Source organism: Taurulus bubalis, assembly GCF_910589615.1.
Source record: "Taurulus bubalis genome assembly, chromosome: 2".
Classification (NCBI taxonomy): Eukaryota; Metazoa; Chordata; class Actinopteri; order Perciformes; family Cottidae; genus Taurulus; species Taurulus bubalis.
The window spans coordinates 191776-207500 of record NC_136590.1 but is presented as its reverse complement, the minus strand read 5'-3'; the positions used below and the strand labels follow the sequence as shown (position 1 = coordinate 207500).

The following is a 15725-nucleotide window of genomic DNA, read 5'->3' as shown; positions in this document are numbered from 1 at the left end:
CTCACAGACTTGATCACAGCCTTGAGCTTTTTTGCGAGTGGTATAGGTTTGTACAGTGTCTGCGATGTGGAGAACATCAGGAAAGCCGCTGCATACCGTGCAGTTCATAACGTTTATTTAGCGCTTAAGAAACTTATGGATGTGTTAAAGCACGCATAATTATATGACGGTGTTATTAGTACACCGTACATATCATTATTGAAGAAAATGATTAAGGTACTGATCCGCCCATACACATATTCAAACTCCTATTATATGGTAATCTACACATACATGTATATATGCATACAGTACATATATCCTCATAAGTATATATTCATTTGTATACTACTGCTAGCAGGCACATTTAAATAAATATAATCTGATTGATTTAGGTGATGGCCAATACATTTTCCCAACACTTACACATTTAACTTGATATTTTCCGATGCTTATGTGACTCTTGCCCGACCAGCGGAGTCACCGTTAAGCTGCGCTCACAAACAGGAAGTGTTGCGAATATTCACTACGCTTTGGATGTGAACGCAGCTTTAGACTTTGCCTTGATTATGGACTTAAATGCATCATATCGTGATCATCTCCTGCTCCTCCGCGGAGAGAAGAGACGCTCTTTCTCTGAGTTTATGTTCATGATGATGAGTTCATGTTCACGATGATGAGTTTATGTTCAGTACGATGAGTTTATGTTCATGATGATGAGTTTATGTTCAGTATGATGAGTTTATGTTCAGTATGATGAGTTTATGTTCAGTATGATGAGTTTATGTTCAGTATGATGAGTTTATGTTCAGTATGATGAGTTTATGTTCATGATGATGAGTTTATGTTCAGTATGATGAGTTTATGTTCAGTATGATGAGTTTACGATGATGAAGGTGTTTTTTGCCACAGAAGCGGTTTGAACCATTGTCTTTCTGTTGAGGGAACCAATCAGAACGCTTCGTCCCTCCAGCGCTCTGCGCTCTGATAGGTAGCTCATCCTTTATCGGGCGGCTCCCGGTTCAAGGTGAGCAGTGTGGCCCTCAAGAAGGGTTCTGGTCCCGTCACCAGCACACCTCTTAGAGGTGGGCGTGTTCGTCCCCTACAGGTGCATTAATGTGACGGGCGGCTGGAGGAGCCTATCAGCGGCCTCAGAGGGCGTGGCTCTGCAGGAGAACGTCACACAGATGGAGGAGAGAGGAGTCGCCCAGGTACCCAGCGACGCCATCAGTGTGATGTCATCTGAGGGGTGAGAGTGTTGATGTGAAGATGATTGACAGCTGTGTCTCACCTGTGCAGGTGCGCAGTGTGTTGATTCTGCAGAGTCTCACCTCCCTGTCAGCTGTTCGCTGTGAAGCCAAAAACTCAGCCGGACGGCGAGCCAGAGACCTGCGAGTACTGGCCAAGTGTACGTACTAATCCTGCAGTACTACTGCAGTACTACTGTAACATACTCTAATACTGCACTACTACTGTAATATACGCTAATACTGCAGTACTACTGTAATATTCTCTAATACTGCAGTACTACTGTAACATACTATGATACTGCAGTACTACTGCAGTACTACTGTAATATTCTCTAATACTGCAGTACTAATGTAATATTCTCTAATACTGCAGTACTATTGTAACATACTATAATACTGCAGTACTACTGTATTATTCTCTAATACAGCAGTACTACTGTAATATTCTCTAGTACTACAGTATATTACAGTAGTACTGACCTCTATTTGGCCGTTATTGTAGCATAAATATGTACACATGTGTCCGTGTGTTCCTAATATTGTAAATATTAAAGGTAATCTCTAAATAACATTAGACAGATGAGCGAGTCCACAACAACACCTAGAAAACCCACGCTTTCTAATGCAACTGAACGCACCTGAAACACACTGCTAATCAAGCAGTATTATTATTACTATTATTACTATTACTAGTATTACTAGTATTACTATCATGACTGTTCTCTCTGGACCCGTAGGACGTGTCTTCAGCCACCAGGGGGCGACAGAGTGTTTAGAGTGGTCACCAATCTTTTTAAGCCCTAGACCCCTGACCAGAAAGGAGGCAGGACCCAGGAGACAGTAGACAGGAGACAGGAGGCAGGAGGCAGGAGACAGGAGGCACGAGGCACAAGGCAGGAGACAGGAGACAGGAGGCAGGAGACAGGAGGAAGGAGGAAGGAGGCAGGAGGCAGGAGACAGGAGGCAGGAAACATGAGACAGGAGACAGGAGGCAGGAGACAGGAGACAGGAGACAGGAGGCAGGAGGCAGGAGACAGGAGGCAGGAGACAGGAGGCAGGAGACAGGAGGCAGGAGACAGGAGGCAGGAGGCAGGAGACAGGAGACAGGAGGCAGGAGACAGGAGACAGGAGGCAGGAGACAGTAGACAGGATCAGCTCCAGACAGCCACGATTCATTGAAACTTGATTGACCTGCTTCTCTCTCTCTTTCTCTACCTCTCTCTCTCTCTCTCTCTCTCTCTCTCGCTCTCTCTCTCTCTCTCTCTCTCTCTTTCTCTCTTTATTTCTCTCTCTGGTGCATGCTGGGAGTGAGCATGTGTGAGTGAGTCACTGAGTGAGCGGTTCTTTTTATTTATTTATTTTTCCCCTTAGATATATATATATTAATTTAATGTGGTTTATTGGGTGGTTTTCACCTTAGTTTCGTTGTGTTTTTGGGTAGTTTGGGTTTTTTCTTTGGGTGTTTCTGTTCTCCTGCCGGCGTCTCGCCGGTCGGCATCTCCAGACGCCATGATGAATGGAGACACTTTGTCCCACCTCACGAGGAAGCACGATGATTAAGATGATTACGAATACGTGATTTTTGCAACATCGTCGGCGATGAAATGTTTCGGTTGCGGTGAGGAGGGACACACCGTGAGAGCCTGTCCGAGGCGCGGGGACCCGGCTCCGCCTGGCCCGGGTGGGGCGGGCGGCGCTGCGGCCAGTGTGTCTCCTGCTGGGGACGCTGGCGCGGCGTCTGGGTGGCCTGCCGCCGCGGCTGCGTCTGTGGCTGGGGACGCGGTGTCTGTGCGGCCTGTTCCGGCGGCGCGGCGCTGTTGTGTCTGACTTGCACAGGGTGAGTATGAGTGGTGATGGTGATGGTGTCCAGAGCAGCACGGGGGAGGCTTTGGTTGAAGTGGGAAATGGTGGGAATGGGGGGGAAGGGAAGGAAACGGGTGTTAACGGTGCTAGTGAGAAGCCCGTAGAGGATGCAGAGCAGGTTGATAAAGTGGTGGAGTCAGGAGAAGAAAGGGTATGCGGGTTGTGGTGGGCTGAGCAGGTGGAAGAAACAGAGATGGAGAAGGAGGAAGCAGGGGAGCTAAAAGCTGCCCACAAGAGGAAGAAGAATGTCCAAAGCGTAGGCAGTGAGGCTAAGGCCAGCAAGGTTGGGGAGGACGAGCAGGCGGGTCGGGAGCAGAGGCCGTCTGAGCACAGTGGCAGCGATGCAGAGGTGTCGGACTGCAATGGAGCTCCGGCTGTCTGTTTAAGCAGCAGCGAGCAGCAACGAATGTACACTGCTGAAAGGATACAAAAGTTCCTACAAAGAACGAAAGGCAAGAAGGGAGTGAAGGTTGCAGATGCTTTTCCTGATTTAGGTTTATTCTACACCTCAGCCAGACACCACATGAGCCGGAAAGAGGAGTCCTGCCTCACTGACCAGGAGGGGTTCAGATTAAAGAAATTTGTGCCTAAAGTTAAGAGAGCAATGAACAAAGAGAATGGCGAAAGCTCCAATGTGTGTTTTAATTAATTTATTGTTTTTTATTTTTGTTTTAAATCTCTTACTCACAATGAATACTTTTAGAGTGGGGAGTTTGAATGTGAATGGAGCCAGAGATGTAAAGAAGAGAACATCTATCTATGAATTTAGCAGAATGAAACGTATAGATGTTCTCTTCTTACAGGAAACGCACAGCGACAGCACCAACGAGGCCGACTGGGGGAGAGAGTGGGAAGGGGAAGTCCCCCTGAGTCACAACACAAACCTCAGTGCAGGAGTGGGTTTCCTCTTCTCCAGGTCTTTTACCCCAGATTCACTGGAGGTCAAACACATCATCGAGGGGAGGTTGTTTTTAATTAAAGCACGGTTCGATCTTTTTATGGCGGTGTTTATCAATGTGTATGCTCCGGTAACCGGTGCAGAGAGGAAGCTGTTTTTACAAAATATAGATGATGTTTTAAATAGCTGTGCCTCGGAGGATTTTTTATTCTTGGGTGGGGATTTTAACTGTACGGAAAATGATTTAAAAGACCGTAACCACACAGAGCCACATCCAGCTTCCCAGCAGGTTCTGAGGCAGCTCGTCCATTCTCATGGCCTGGTGGATGTGTGGAGAAGGATGCACGCTGACTGCCGACAGTACACATGGTCCCACTTTAGGGAGGGTAGGATCTCCTCAGCCAGGTTAGACCGTATTTTTGTTTTTAAGCACCATTTTAGTATTTTTAAAACATGCAGTATTGTCCCTGTCGGTTTTACTGATCATTCTTTGCTTTTATGTAATGTTTTTATTGGAAATAGTGTACCTAGAAGTGCATATTGGCATTTTAATTCAGTTTTAACCTTTGACAAGTTTTTTAGAAAGGTCCTTATTTATTTCTGCGATGTTTTTAGGCTGAGGAAGAGTGATTTTAGTAGTCTTAGGCAGTGGTGGGACCATGGTAAGATTGAAATTAGGCTCCTTTGCTAATAGCACACTTTCAACGTCACCCGAGACATCACCAGGTCTATGAAGGACCTGGAGACTAATATAGTGGAACTAGAGAGCTTAAGTGAGTCCACAGGAGATCGAGGACACATTGAAGTCCTCAAGGGAAAAAGAATGGCTCTGGCCAACCTGTTAGATGTAAAAGTCCAGGGTGCACTGATCAGGTCCCAATTCCAGACCATCGCGGAGATGGACACTCCCTCTAGCTTCTTTTTCAGGCCTGGAGAAGAAGAGTGGACAGGGGCGGGTGATCCACTCACTGTTAGCAGACGCAGGGCAGCCAGTTGTGGAACCAAGCCAGATCAGAAAGAGAGCTGTGGGCTTTTACTCCTCCCTGTATACGAGTGAGTATAGGGAGGACGAAGCGTTGATGGAGGAGTTCTGTGGGGAGCTACCTCAGGTCTCTGAGGGGACCAACAAGGAGCTCGATGAGCCCATAAGCCTGCAGGAGCTGAAGGCCGCCTTGCAGATGATGCAAGGACAGCGTGCTCCTGGCATTGATGGCCTCTCTGCCGAATTCTACAAGGCTTTCTGGGACATTTTCTCAAGTGACATACTTGATGTTTTTAATGAGAGTCTGGCCTCTGGTTCCATGCCGATGTCCTGCCGGAGAGCTGTGATTACACTGCTGCCAAAAAAGGGGAACCTGCAGGACATCGGAAACTGGCGCCCTGTGTCTCTACTGTGTGTGGATTACAAGCTTCTGTCCAAAGTCTTTGCCTCCAGGCTGAGGGGAGCTATGGAGCAGGTCCTCCATTGGGACCAGACCTACTGTGTGCCCGGCAGGTCCATGGTAGACAATGTCTACCTCATTCGGGACGTTTTGGAGGTCTCCAGCTCTTTGGGTATTGACACTGGTCGGATTTCTCTAGATCAGGAAAAGGCTTTTGACCGCGTTGAACACAGCTTCCTCTGGAAAGTTATGGGGAGTTCTGGTTTCATAGCTAAGATCAAAGTGTTGTACAGTGAGGTTGAGAGTGTGCTGAAGATAAACGGCAGTCTGTGTGCTCCTTTTAGAGTGTATAGAGGCGTCCGGCAGGGTTGTGCTCTGTCCGGGATGCTCTATGCGCTCTCCCTGGAGCCCCTCCTCATCAAGATACGCTCTAGCCTGCAAGGGCTGTTTTTACCTGGTTTTAGTAGGAACATGATTTTATCGGCCTATGCAGACGATATTGTTGTTTTTATTAAGGACCAGAGGGATGCAGACCTTTTAATTAACATTGTGGCGAGTTTTAGCAGGACATCGGCAGCGAGGGTGAACTGGAGGAAAAGTGAAGCCCTCGCTGTCGGTGAATGGCGTGACGGCCTCCCAGTTCTTCCCCAGAACCTAGTGTGGCGAAAAGATGGGTTCAAGTACCTGGGGATACATCTTGGACAGGAGAGCGTAGTCCAGAAGAACTGGAAGGGTGTCACAGAGAAGATTGAGGGAAAGCTTTCCAAGTGGAGGTGGCTGCTCCCTCAGATGTCTTTTAAAGGTAGTACTGGTTTTAAACAATTTTATAGCATCCCAGCTGTGGCACTGCTTAACCTGCCTAGACCCTCCCTCAGGCTTTCTAGCCCACATACAAAGGAGGATGGTGGATTTCTTTTGGGAGGGTCTACACTGGGTGCCACAAGGGGTGCTGTTTTTAGCCAGAGAGGAGGGGGGACAGGGCCTTGTCCACCTGGCCAGCCGGACGGACACTTTTAGACTCCAGTTTATACAGAAGTACCTCACAAGTCCGGAGAGTTTAGTGTGGAGAGATGTGGCTAGCTGCATTCTCAGACATACAAATAGCCTGGGGCTGGATACTGCTCTGTTTTTAATCGATTCTAGTGTTTTAAAGTTAAGTGGGCTGCCTCCGTTTTATCAGGGTGCTTTTAAGTGTTGTTCCCTTTTTACTCATAAAAGGTGCCCACAGTCTAACTCTCTGTACTGGTTGCTGAGAGAGCCATTGATCTACAGAGCCAAACTGGACATTAGTAGCAGTACCACCCCTGGCCTGACGGGAGCGCTGCTGAAGTCACGAGCCTTGTGCCTGCAGCAGCTGGTGGATGCTGTGGGGCCGACACTGAGCGATGCCCCGGCCCTGGGCTCTCTGCTGGGTCTGCACTCTGTCCGGGTGGCGAGGAGGCTCCTGGAGCTGTGGAGACAGAGGCTGACCTGGAAGGAGAGGAGCCTCCTCAGAAACTACAGCCAAAGAGAAGTCGAGCCGGACCCTGCAGACCGTTTCCCGGAGATCTCCCTGAGCCCGGTGCTAGGGGAGCTCACCGGCCCCCTGCTTGCTACGACACGCCCAGAAGATTTGACACTGCATAAATCAGACAAGAAGACTCTGTATTTTAACTGTGTGAAAGGATTAAACAGGTATGGGCTGTGCAACCGGCGCCCCACTGTGTGGTCAGACAGACTGGGACAAAATGGACCTGGCCCACAGTGGAAGATTTTATACAAACCTCCCCTGAAGAAACGGACTGCCGACCTCCAGTGGAGGATTTTACACGGTGCTGTCGCTTCAAATGCTTTTATCTCTGTTATTAACCCTTCTGTTTTGAGCCAGTGCCCCTTCTGTGACCTCCGGGAGACTATCTACCATGTTTTTCCTGAGTGCAAGAGACTTGCGATTTTCTTCACTCTTTTAACATTGGTTTTGAGTCTTTTTAATGTGTTTTTTACTGAAAAGGTTTTTATCATGGGAGCTGCCTACAAGAAGATAGAAAAAGAAAAGTGGCAGCTCCTGAATTATCTTTCAGGAGAAGCAAAAATGTCTATTTATTTAAGCAGAAAAGCCAGAGTGGAAAGCAGAGAGGGGCAGGAGGCCAGGGCAATCTGGCTGTGTAACATCAGGGCCAGACTCGGGCTAGAGTTCCGGTTTTATAGGCACATTGGAGACTTGGACACTTTTAAACAACGTTGGTGTTTTAATGATATCGTTTGCTCTGTTGTTGACAAGGAATTGGTGGTTGCACAAGTTTTTTCCGGGTAAATTATGTGTGTGGGTTTTAACAAAACAACCTGCGATTTTAAAGCATTAGCACTTTATTTGTAAAAGTTGAAAAAATGATGAATATGTAAATAAAGTGTTTTTGAAAAATCAAAAAAATCTCTCTCTCTCTCTCTCTAGCTCTCCTCTCTCAGGTTGCGGTCTTGGCAGCAGTTCTGGTTCTGGTCATCATTGCCATCGTCTTCCTCATCATCCTCATCCTCCTCTGGAAGAAAGTCAGTATTGAGTGTAGTACTAGTATACTGCAGTAGTAGAGGTGTAGTACTAGTATACTGCAGTAGTATATGTGTAGTACTAGTATACTGCAGTAATATATGTATAGTACTAGTATACTGCAGTAGTAGAGGTGTAGTACTAGTATACTGCAGTAGTATTTATGTGTATTCCTGTTGGTCAGAAACCTCGTCATGAAGTCCGTTGGAAGGTGATCCAGTCGGTGAGTCCTGACGGACAGCAGTACACATTCCTAAACCCCGCCCACCTGCCCTACAGGTCCAGCTGGGAGGTACCCCGAGAACACGTAGTACTAGGTAATACTGCAGGAGAACACGTAGTACTAGGTAATACTGCAGGAGAACACGTAGTACTATAGTACTCAGTGCTACTACATTCATAACCTGCACGGGTCAAAGTTGAGGAAGAAAGTAGCGGCTTATAATTTTACGGTCCACAATACTGTCTCTAACTGTCTGCCTCTCTCTCTCTCTCTCTCTCTCTCTCTCTCTCTCTCTCTCTCTCTCTCTCCCTGCCTTACTCCAGGAGAGGTGTTGGGTTCAGGTGCATTTGGTCGTGTTGTCATGGCGACTGTCTCTGGTCTGCTTCCCTCTCATTCTACAACTAAAGCTGCCGTCAAGATGGTCAAACGTACGTACCTGTCTGTCTGTGGTGTTTTGAGTAAAAAGATCAATATTGGTTTCCAAGAGTGAACATCACATAAATGGTGTGTGTGTGTGTGTGTGTGTGTGTGTGTGTGTGTGTGTGTGTGTGTGTGTGTGTGTGTGTGTGTGTGTGTGTGTGTAGCCAGCAGCGGGGCGGTTCAGTCTCTGATGTCGGAGCTGAAGGTTCTGGTTCATCTTGGTCCTCACCTGAACATTGTTAACCTGCTGGGAGCGTGCACGAGAGGAGGTCTGGATCCTGACTTGATCCTAACTTGATCCTGACTTGATCCTGACTGGATCCTGACTGGATCCTGAATGGATCCTGACTTGACCATGACTTTATCCTGACTTGATCCTGACTGGATCCTGACTTTATCCTGGCTGGTTCCTGACTTTATCCTGACTGGATCCTGACTTGATCCTGACTAGATCCTGACTTTATCCTGGCTGGATCCTGACTATCCTGGCTGGATCCTGACTTTATCCTGACTGGATCCTGAATGGATCCTGACTTGATCCTGACTGGATCCTGACTTTATCCTGGCTGGATCCTGACTATCCTAGCTGGATCCTGACTTTATCCTGACTGGATCCTGAATGGATCCTGACTTGACCATGACTATATCCTGACTTGATCCTGACTGGATCCTGACTTGTTCCTGACTGGATCCTGACTTGGTCCTGACTGGATCCTGACTTGATCCTGATTTGATCCTAACTTGATCATGACTGGATCCTGTCTGGATCCTGACTTGATCCTGACTGGATCCTAACTTGATCCTGACTGGATCCTGACTTTATCCTGGCTGGTTCCTGACTATATCCTGACTGGATCCTGAATGGATCCTGACTTGACCATGACTTTATCCTGACTTGATCCTGACTGGATCCTGACTTTATCCTGGCTGGTTCCTGACTATATCCTGACTGGATCCTGAATGGATCCTGACTTGACCATGACTTTATCCTGACTTGATCCTGACTTTGTCCTGACTGGATCCTGACTTTATCCTGGCTGGATCCTGACTTGATCCTAACTTGATCCTGATTTGATCCGAACTTGATCATGACTTGATCCTTACTTGATCCTGACTTGATCATGACTGGATCCTGACTTGATCCTAACTTGATCATGACTGGATCCTGACTTGATCCTAACTTGATCATGACTGGATCATGACTGGATCCTAACTTGATCATGACTGGATCTTGACTTGATCCTGACTGGATTCTGACTGGATCCTGACTGGATCTTAACTTGGTCCTGACTGGATCCTGACTTCATCCTGACTGGATCCTGACTTTATCCTGACTGGATCTTCACTTGGTCCTGACTGGATCCTAACTTGATCATGACTGGATCTTAACTTGGTCCTGACTGGATCCTGACTTGATCCTAACTTGATCCTGACTGGATCCTGACTTGATCCTGACTGGATCTTAACTTGGTCCTGACTGGATCCTGACTTTATCCTGACTGGATCCTGACTTTATCCTGACTGGATCTTGAATGGATCCTAACTTGATCCTGACTTGGTCCTGACTTGATGCTGACTGGATCCTTACTGGATCCTGACTTGATCCTGACTTGATCCTGACTGGATCCTGACTTGATCATGTTGTCATCTTGTCTGTCTGTCAGGACCTGTCTATCTGATCACTGAGTTCTGTCGCCATGGAGACCTGGTGAACTATCTGCAGAGGAACAAACACACCTTCAGACAGAGAGACACACCCACCAAGAGGTCTGTCTCTCTACCTCTCTCTCCCTACCTGTCTGTCTCTCTCTCTCTCTCTCTCTCTCTCTACCTGTCTGTGTATCGATGGTGTCTCTCTCTCTCTCTCTTTCTCTCTCTCTCTCTCTCTCTCTCTCTGCAGTGACAGCGATGGGGGCTACATGGACATGAACCAGGAAGACAGCGTTCAGTACGTTGCCATGGAGGAGCTCAGCGTGGAGCCTGCTCTGTACGAGACACCGCACACGCCGGCAGGAAGTACAAATAGTTTATTGTTTATGAAATAAAATCTCAATCATATTCGAAATGATCTGTGTTTTGGTCGTTGAAGATGTGAAGTGAGCTGTGGTTCTGTCTCAGACCAGCAGAATGCGCCGTCTGTCCTCCTCTCTGACTCTCCTCTCCTGAGCCTCACTGACCTCCTCAGCTTCTCCTACCAGGTCTCCAGGGCCATGGACTTCCTGTCCTCCAGGAGGGTAGGTCCTCACTGATGTCATCACTATGATGTCATCACTATCAATATGTTCCTCATGGACTTCCTGTCCTCCAGGAGGGTAGGTCCTCACTATTGCTGATGTCATCACTATGATGTCATCAATATGTATCAATATGTTCCTCATGGACTTCCTGTCCTCCAGGAGGGTAGGTCCTCACTGATACTGATGCTAATCAATATGTTACTCATTAATATGATGAGTCATATTAATGAATATCATATATTAATGAATATATTACTGAATTATATATAATTCATTAATGTATCATTAATATATTGATGAGTATCAATATGATATAATAATCATAATAATATAATATAATAATCAATAATACTAATCAATATGTTATTCATCAATATGACACTCATCTGTTAAGGTGTTTTCTTACCTGTTCATGTGTTTTCTTCCCTGTTACAGTGTGTTCTTACCTGGTAAAGTGTTTTCTTACATGTTAATGTGTTTTCTTACATGTTAAGGTGTGTTCTTACCTGTTAAGGTGTTTTCTTCCCTGTTAATGTGTTTTCTTCCCTGTTAATGTGTTTTCTTCCCTGTTAAGGTGTGTTCTTACCTGTTAAGGTGTGTTCTTACCTGTTAAGGTGTTTTCTTACCTGTTAAGGTGTGTTCTTACCTGTTAAGATGTTTCCGTGGCCTCACATGGTATTCCTTTGTCCCAGTGCGTCCATAGAGACCTGGCAGCCAGGAACGTGCTGGTCAGTGAGGGCAAGCTGGTTAAGATCTGTGACTTTGGTCTGGCTAGAGATCTGGTGAAGGACCAGGACTACATCGCCAAAGGAAACGTCAGTCACACGATCAATGAACGTCATTGACACAACATTGACAGTTTAAATGGTTTTAATGAACCTCATGTGTTCATTTTAGAGCTTTCTGCCCGTGAAGTGGATGTCTCCAGAGAGCCTGTTCCACAAGGTGTACAACTCTCAGAGCGATGTCTGGGCCTATGGAGTCCTGCTGTGGGAGATCTTCTCTCTTGGTAAACAGTCTAACCAGTATACATCATCACACACCAGTTTAAACCAATACATTACAGTATATTATTACATATATAATGTCTTTACATTACATTTAGCTGACAATTGTATCCGAAGTGACTGACAATAAGTGCATTCAACCATGATTTTTCAATTCAGTTTATTTTGTATAGATTACAAACTCCACTCGGAGGGCTTTACAATCTGTAACATAACATCCTGTCCCGGGACCTCACATTGGATCAGGAACAACTCCCCCAATAAAGATAGTAAAAACCCTTTCAGAGGGAAAACAGGAAGAACCTTCATAGAGCAACAGAGGAGGATCCCTCTCCCCGGATGGACAGAAGCAATAGATGTCATGTGACCAGAATGAATAACGTAACGGAGTTACAGCACATTACATGAATATGACAACCCAAACTCAGATAGTACAATTTATCCAAGACAGCCACTAAAGTGCTACTTTCTTTATTCAAGGTATAGTCGGAAGACATGTGTTTTTAATTTATGGCGGAAGATGTAGAAACCTTCTGCTGTCCTGATGTCCTGTTGTGTAGCATGGACCTACAGTATGTTGTGCAGCATGGACCTACAGTATGTTGTGTAGCATGGACCTACAGGATGTTGTGTAGCATGGACCTACAGGATGTTGTGCAGCATGGACCTACAGGATGTTGTGTAGCATGGACCTACAGGATGTTGTGCAGCATGGACCCACAGGATGTTGTGCAGCATGGACCTACAGGATGTTGTGCAGCATGAACCTACAGGATGTTGTGCAGCATGGACCTACAGGATGTTGTGTAGCATGGATCTACAGGATGTTGTGTAGTATGGACCTACAGGATGTTATGCAGCATGGACCTACAGGATGTTGTGCAGCATGAACCTGCAGGATGTTATGCAGCATGGACCTACAGGATGTTGTGTAGCATGGACCTACAGGATGTTGTGCAGTATGGACCTACAGGATGTTGTGTAGCATGGACTTACAGGATGTTGTGTAGCATGGACCTACATGGTGTTGTGTAGCATGGGCCTACAGGATGTTGTGTAGTATGGACCTACAGGATGTTGTGTAGCATAGACCTACAGGATGTTATGTAGCATGGACCTACAGGATGTTGTGCAGTATGAACCTACAGGATGTTGTGTAGCATGAACCTACAGGATGTTGTGTAGCATGGATCTACAGGATGTTGTGTAGCATGGACCTACAGGATGTTGTGCAGTATGGACCTACAGGATGTTGTGCAGTATGGACCTACAGGATGTTGTGCAGTATGGACCTACAGGATGTTGTGTAGCATGGACCTACAGGATGTTGTGCAGTATGGACTTACAGGATGTTGTGTAGTATGTACCTACAGGATGTTGTGTAGCATGGACCTACAGTATGTTGTGTAGCATGGACCTACAGGATGTTGTGTAGCATGGACCTACAGGATGTTGTGTAGTATGGACCTACATGATGTTGTACATCTTGGACCTACAGGATGTTGTACAGCATGGACCTACAGGATGTTGTGTAGCATGGACCTACAGGATGTTGTGTAGCATGGACCTACAGGATGTTGTGTAGTATGGACCTACATGATGTTGTGTAGCATGGACCTACATGATGTTGTGTAGCATGGACCTACATGATGTTGTACAGCATGGACCTACAGGATGTCGTGTAGTATGGACCTACAGGATGTTGTACAGCATGGACCTACAGGATGTTGTGTAGCATGGACCTACAGGATGTTGTGTAGCATAGACCTACAGGATGTTGTGCAGTATAGACCTACAGGATGTTGTGTAGCATAGACCTACAGGATGTTGTGTAGCATGGACCTACAGGATGTTGTGTAGCATGGACCTACAGGATGTTGTGTAGCATGGACCTACAGGATGTTGTGTAGCATAGACCTGCAGGATGTTGTGTAGCATGGACCTACAGGATGTTGTGTAGCATAGACCTACAGTATGTTGTGTAGCATGGACCTACAGGAACGTGTTGTTGCAGTGATGTTGTCAGTCAGGGAGAGTTGACTGTCGAGTGTCACACAAGGTCCCTGGCAGTCAGGGTCAACACTGAGTTGTTGAAGGTAACAGTGAGGTTGTGCCTTTTCCAGGAAAGAAAAGTAGTTCAGTCTTGTCAGGGTTAATATTCAGGTGGTGTGTGGACATCCACTGAGAGATGTCAGTCAGACAGGCAGAGATTTGTGCTGCTACCTGTGTTTCTGACTGGGGAAACGAGAGGATCAGTTGGGTGTCATCAGCATAGCTATGGTAGGAGAAGCCATTTGAGCGAATGACAGAGCCGAGAGAGTTGGTTTACAGAGAGAAGAGAAGAGGACCCAGGACGGAGCCCTGAGGGACCCCAGTAGTGAGAGGACAAGGTTCAGACACAGATCCTCTCCAGGTTACCCGGTAGGTGGTCGTTGAGGTAGAATGAGAAGAGGCCTGAGATGCCAAGGTCCTGGAGGGAGGAGATAAGGATCTGGTGGTTCACTGCGTCAAAGGCAGCAGAAAGGTCTAGAAGGATAAGGACAGAGGAGAGAGAGGCTGCACTAGCAGTGTGAAGCTGCTCATAGACAGCAAGGAGGGCAGTCTCTGTTGAGGCCTTGAATCCAGACTGGTGAGGGTCCAGAAGGTTGTTCTGGTCTCTGTTGAGGCCTTGGATCCAGACTGGTGAGGGTCCAGATGGTTGTTCTGGTCACTGTTGAGGCCTTAGATCCAGACTGGTGAGGGTCCAGAAGGTTGTTCTGGTCTCTGTTGAGGCCTTGAATCCAGACTGGTGACGGTCCAGAAGGTTGTTCTGGTCTCTGTTGAGGCCTTGAATCCAGACTGGTGACGGTCCAGAAGCTTGTTCTGGTGGAGAAAGAAGGAGACTTGATGGGCAGCTGACTGGGGTCCTGACTGACATCTCCAACCTGTCACTGGCCCAAGCAGCCGTACCCACATGCTTCAAACTCACCTCAATTGTGCCAGTGCCAAAGCACTCTACTGCATCGAGCCTAAATGACTTCCGCCCTGTTGCACTCACCCCCATCATCATGAAGTGCTTTGAGTGGCTGGTCCTGGCTCATCTCAAAACCTACCACCCACACTGGACCCCCTCCAATTTGTGTACCGCCAGAACAGGAGTACAGAGGACGCCATCTCCACAGCGCTTCACTCCACCCTCTCCCACCTGGACAATAACAACACCTACGTGAGAATGCTGTTCATCGATTTCAGTTTGGCATTCAACACCATCATCCCCTCCAAAATGAATAGCAAACTAGGTGAGGTTGGCATCGACACCTCCCTCCGCAGCTGGATACTGGATTTCCTAACCAACAGAACCCAGTCTGTTAGGTTAGGCAATCTCACCTTCTCGACCCTCACCCTGAACACTGGCGTTCCACAGAGCTGTGTGCTGGGTCCTCTCCTCTCTGTTCACCTATGACTGCACACCTGTACATGGTTCAATACCATTATCAGGTTTGCAGACGACAAGTCGGCCTACAGGGAGGAGGTCCGGCACCTGGCAGCGTGGTGCGCCAACAACAACCGAACCCTCAACACCAAGAAGACCAAGGAGCTCATTGTGGAATTCAGTAAGACAAAGCGCTGCACACACTCCCCCATCCATATCAATGGAACGGAGGTCGAGCGTGTCTCCAGCTTCAGGTTCCTGGGTGTCCATATCTCAGAGGACCTCTATTTGACCCTCAACACCTCAACCCTGGTCAAAAAGGCACACCAGCGTCTCTTCTTCCTGAGGAAACTGAAGAAGATCCACATGTCTCCTCTAATCCTGGTGAACCTCAAGCGCTGCTTGCGGAGAGCGCACAGCATCGTCAGGGACCCCTCTCACCCCGCATAGACTGTTTGCCCTCCTCCCTTCTGGGAGGCGCTATAGAAACCTCCGTTCCAGGACCAGCAGGCTCAGGAACAGTTTCTTCC

The 15725-nt window shown here is 47.2% G+C and overlaps 1 protein-coding gene across 2 annotated transcripts in view; it reads left to right on the top strand.

The window, feature by feature from the left end:
• The window catches only part of LOC306751451 (platelet-derived growth factor receptor beta-like), a 35983-nt gene that overhangs the window by 16403 nt on the left and 3855 nt on the right, over positions 1 to 15725 (top strand). For both annotated transcript variants that reach the window (XM_079235019.1, XM_079235018.1), the window contains exons 13-23: positions 1088 to 1190; positions 1279 to 1387; positions 7804 to 7898; positions 8081 to 8213; positions 8443 to 8547; positions 8704 to 8808; positions 10204 to 10306; positions 10440 to 10555; positions 10658 to 10773; positions 11469 to 11591; positions 11674 to 11785. In XM_079235019.1, the coding sequence (XP_079091145.1) occupies positions 1088 to 1190; positions 1279 to 1387; positions 7804 to 7898; positions 8081 to 8213; positions 8443 to 8547; positions 8704 to 8808; positions 10204 to 10306; positions 10440 to 10555; positions 10658 to 10773; positions 11469 to 11591; positions 11674 to 11785 (1220 nt within the window). The remainder of the gene's footprint in view (positions 1 to 1087; positions 1191 to 1278; positions 1388 to 7803; positions 7899 to 8080; positions 8214 to 8442; positions 8548 to 8703; positions 8809 to 10203; positions 10307 to 10439; positions 10556 to 10657; positions 10774 to 11468; positions 11592 to 11673; positions 11786 to 15725) is intronic.